The sequence below is a fragment of the Zingiber officinale genome, chromosome 7A (assembly GCF_018446385.1).
Source record: "Zingiber officinale cultivar Zhangliang chromosome 7A, Zo_v1.1, whole genome shotgun sequence".
Taxonomy (NCBI): Eukaryota; Viridiplantae; Streptophyta; class Magnoliopsida; order Zingiberales; family Zingiberaceae; genus Zingiber; species Zingiber officinale.
In genome coordinates this window covers 135,307,328-135,312,047 of record NC_055998.1, presented here as the reverse complement: position 1 = coordinate 135,312,047, position 4,720 = coordinate 135,307,328, and the positions used below count along the sequence as shown (strand labels likewise).

The 4,720-nt window shown below is 42.0% G+C and overlaps 1 protein-coding gene across 1 annotated transcript; it reads left to right on the top strand.

Moving 5' to 3' along the window:
- The first annotated feature begins 281 nt into the window (after window positions 1–281).
- On the top strand, window positions 282–1,335 carry LOC122000526 (fasciclin-like arabinogalactan protein 11). Its single transcript, XM_042554906.1, has one exon. It carries the CDS (start codon window positions 374–376, stop codon window positions 1,151–1,153), a length of 780 nt encoding a protein of 259 aa, XP_042410840.1. The 5' UTR covers window positions 282–373; the 3' UTR covers window positions 1,154–1,335.
- Window positions 1,336–4,720: the final 3,385 nt, after the last annotated feature.

The following is a 4,720-nucleotide window of genomic DNA, read 5'->3' as shown; positions in this document are numbered from 1 at the left end:
CCAGCAACAGAAAGGCGAAAGGGAAATAACACCTAAATAGCATAATTCTTGCTTAACCAAAGCTCTTCAACGACCATACTTGATTTCTGACGACGATGCTGCTTTAAGAATCAGCAGTGAGCTGCTGCTGGCTCGGTCACACATCAAAGTTTGCTCCCCTTTCAAGCAATCCAGCTGGCTGGCCGGTTGGCTGTACCACTCCATCAAGTGATATGTTCTGGTGCAAAAACCACCACCTTTCCTCAGTACGAATCATGCCATGCTAGCTACCATAAATCCACCTCCCCGGCACCATCCCACAATGCACCACTGGAATTAAGTGAGAGCTTCCGATCGATCAAGAGCGCGACTGAAGCTAACTAGCTAGCCAGCCATGAAGCACTTGTTCCCAAACTCTTGCACCATTTTTCCCCTTCTGCTTCTTGCTGCCTTCATCGCTTCCCAAACTCGTGCTCAGACTGCAGCCACAGCGCCGGCCCCCGCAGGCCCCAAGAACATCACGGCCATTCTGGAGAAGGCCGGCCAGTACACCACATTCATCCGCCTCCTCCGCAGCACGCAGCTAGGCGACCAAATCGACAACCAGCTCAACAACTCCAATACCGGCCTCACCGTCTTCGCTCCCACCGACAACGCCTTCTCCAACCTCCCTCCCGGCACGCTCAACTCCCTCTCCGACCAGCAGAAGGTCTCCCTGCTCCAATTCCACGTTCTGTCCACGGCCATCTCGATGCCACAGTTCCAAACGGTGAGCAACCCGGTGAGGACACAAGCGGGGGATTCTAGCGACGGCGAGTTCCCGCTGAACGTGACGACGACAGGAAACCAAGTGAACATCTCCACCGGGGTGGTCGACACCCCCATTTCGAACACCTTATCCTCGGGCAACCAGCTGGAGGTGTACCAGGTGGATCAGGTGCTCCTTCCTATGAAGATATTCGGAACCCCAGCGCCTGCTGCAGCTCCTTCGCCTGCCGAACCGGAGAAGGAGAAGAAGAAGAAGGAGAAGCCGAGTAGCGTTCCTGAAGCCGAAGGGCCTTCGAAATCGAGCCCTGTTACTGATTCTGATGCAACTTCTTCGGCTTCGAACTTGAAGTGGAGAGGCGGCATTGGAATTGCAGCCGCAATTATTTCACTCTGCTGGATCTTCTGAGTCCTACCAACCTACTCCATTTCCGCCTGAGTGAAGTTAATTTCGTGAAGAATGAGGGCTGAATTTTCTGCTTTCTTCGCCGCCGCCACGTTTATCATTTCTTCTCATTGCTCTCTTGATTTGGATTTTTGTTCTTGGAATATTTTGTATTATTTTTTGCTACAAATATATATTTAATATCGTTTAAGAAACAAAAACAGAGAGACACAATCAGATACGGTAAATCTAAATGGCATGCACCGATTAACTTTGAAAGAGAATACTAGATATTGAATCAGTGTTATTGTGTGGGCTAAAGCTCATGTCAACTAATCCCGGGTCAGGACATCTAAAGAATTCCGGATAGGTGTCTCCGAGGCTTAAACGTCTCCGCCACATAGGTCTCATAGATCTCGGCCCAAGGGTTTGGGCTTCTAAGATCTCGATCGCCTAGGTCTCACCTTCGGCCTTAGGGTCTCGATAACATAGGTCTTGGCCCTTTAGATATCAGGTAGACAAGATACGAAGCTTAGTATAAATTGTAAGAGATTTCTCTATATGGAAAGGTGTTCAGAAAAGAGAAAGTAGTAGTACTCATGTTGAGACATAATCTTTGATGTAGCAACCTTGAGGGTTGTGAACCGAGTAAATAAGGTTATCTTTGTCTTACCTTATTTGTTTTTCATTACTTTCATTGTGTGCTTTGTAGATAAAAACGTATAATGATTATTTGGTTGAAGAATTATCTTATTTATGCTTATATTATTTTATTGATAATATAAAAATTAAAGATTACAAGTGTTCTCGAAATTTTGATGATACTCAATTGATAGATGGATAGATGCATCAGAACCTCTTGTACATAAAAGTCAACTCTGATTATTATGTTAATGACTTTGTTAGATTATATATATTTATTTGTTTATTATTTTTAGAGTAATTTGATCTTTTTTTGTTTTATATTTAGAAGTTTGAGATTTCTTAATTGATATATATAAGACCTTATACTCTATATTTCAAAACAACAATTTTGAATTTAATAATATGGCTAATTTTTTCTTTTTCTTAATTTCTACATAGTATCAGAGCAAAGTTCTCCTTTTCTGACTTAATTTTTCTGCCTCCTGTTATTGCTTTTTGTTGTCGCTATCATCTCCTACTACTGCTATCAATTTTGGTGTCGACATCTTGTGCTGCCTGTTGATCCCTTTGGCGATCGGCTAGAGGAAGGTGAATAGCCTGTACAATAAAAATACAAAAATACCTTTCTTGACTTTATAGTTTAACAATAATTAACACTTGCATAAAAGGAATAAGAAACTAAAAAGGAATAGACACAACGGGCTTTACTTGGTTACAATCGGGGAGGTTGTTAATCTAAGGAAATTGAAAGCTCATTAAACTCTCCTTCAGACGGAGAAGTCTCTTTACAACAATTAAAGCACTAGATCAGAAAGCTAAACCAAAAGAGAAATGATTACTAGTGCTCTATTTTAGCTTCTAGGAGCAGGGTTGTATTTATAGCCCTGGTTGGGGCGCCTAGAAGGATTTCAGGCACCTGGGGGGATAAACTTTTAACCCATCGCAATGGAATGTGCCACGTTGCGTTCTGGATAAAATCCTGCTCCGGGCACCTGAATTCAGAAAGTCAACATTCTGTTGACTTTTTATCTTGGCCTTCTGCTCCGGTTTCACTCACATTGATCCAGATCTTCCGCTCCGGTAATGCTCACTTGGGTGATTTCGGCCATCCGGAATAGGGCTCACTCGAACTCATTTTCGCCCTTCGAGCAATCTTCTGTTCTGGCTTCTCGTCTCTCAAAAAGATCACGCACCTCCTTCTCATTCGCCAACGTATTCTTCTGCAATACCTCGTCCTTCGGATGCACCGAGCCCGTCGGCTCTCTCCCATGTCGTCCTTCTCGCTAGTTGCGTTTTTCACTCGACTTCCTGTGCTCCTAAGTTCTTGCACACTTAGACACAAGGGTTAAATACTAACAGGACCTAACTTTACTTGGTTGATCATATTAAAACTACTACGAGGTAATTACAATCTCCCTCTTTTTGATGTGAGCAAAACCCAAGTTAAGTTAGGGTAAAACCATAAAAAAAATAACAGTTATAAAATAAGATTTTTGCAAGTACAAAAATTAAAAATTGTATTACCTTGTCGATCCCGTAATCTGAAGCTCCCCATGAAGTTCTACTTTCTTCCGATGTCGCTTTCCCTACATCGATGTCATTTCGGACGAGCTTGCTTCGTCTTTTTGGTAATTTGCCACTAGCGCAAGTCTGACGAGGGCTTCTATCTCCGATTCGGACGATGTTTCATCCCACGTCGCTTTGAGATTTCTATGCTTGTCGGTTTGAGCTGGCTTCTTGTTCTTTTCCTCGTCCATGCTCTTTAATTTTGAGCAGTTGTCTTTGACATGTCCTTCTTCATTGCAGTGGTAGCATCTTATTTTTTTTTCTTATACCCTGCACTTGATTAAATTTCTTAGTTTTAAATAAATTTTTAAATTTTCTTACCATCAGTGTCATTTTGTCGTCATCGAGAGAAGATTCAGAATCTTGTTCGTCCATTTTTACCTTTAAAGCAATGTTATGCTTTGGCTCCTTCGTCAGATCTGCACATCTTGTTTCATGGACTTCAAATATTCAAAATAATTCTTCTAAAGTACTTGATTCTAGATTCTTAGATATATAATAAGAATCTACTAATGATGCTCATTCAGTAGTCCTAGGAAATGAATTAAGCGTGTACCTTAGCAAATCTAGGTTGCTTACCTTTTCTCCAAGATTCGTGAGTCCAGTGATGATTTCCTTTATTCTTGAGTGAAGATGTCCAATAGTTTCTCGTTCTTCTAATTTGATGTTGTTGATCTGGTTCCTGAGCAGATCCCATCTCGCGAGTTTTGCCTCTGAGGTCCCTTCGTGTAGTTCTAGGAATTTCTCCCAAAGCTCCTTTGCTGACTCGTAGGCTCCGATCCGGTTGACTTCTTGTGGTGGTAAGACGTTTAGTAAATAGAACTCTGTTTTACCATTTACCACGAAGTTGGCCTGTTCCTTTTTCGTCCATTGGTATTCTTCTTTACCCTTAGGTGGTACAAAATCAAATTTCATTATTAAAAGCAAATTGAAATCTGTTTTAAAGAATACCTCCATCCTTTTCTTCCAGTTCGCGAATTCTCCCTCGAACTTTGGTGGGTAGATGCTTGGTCTGGCCATCTCGTATGCTTTGTTTGGTGGTTAGTCCTCCTAAAGTGAACCCGCTCTGATACCACTTGTTGATCCCTTTAGCGGCCGGCTAGAGGGGGTGGATAACCTGCACAATAAAAACACAAAAATACCTCTCTCGACTTTATAGTTTAACAATAATCTGTTGGATCGTAAGCGTTCGATAAAGGGGGGGGGGTGAATATCGATTAAAAAATTATCAAGAATATGCAGCGGAAAGAGTAAAGCAAAAAGAAATGACACAAGTAATTTTTACTTGGTTCGGAGCATGTGTTGACTCTACTCCAAAACCCGCACACAAGGGTGCTTTCGATGGGTAATTCACTAGCAATTCGAAATTGTTTACAACTT

Coding starts and splice junctions, on each gene's coding strand:
- LOC122000526 (XM_042554906.1), top strand. CDS start 374: ATGAAGCACTTGTTCCCAAACTCTTGCACCATTTTTCCCCTTCTGCTT.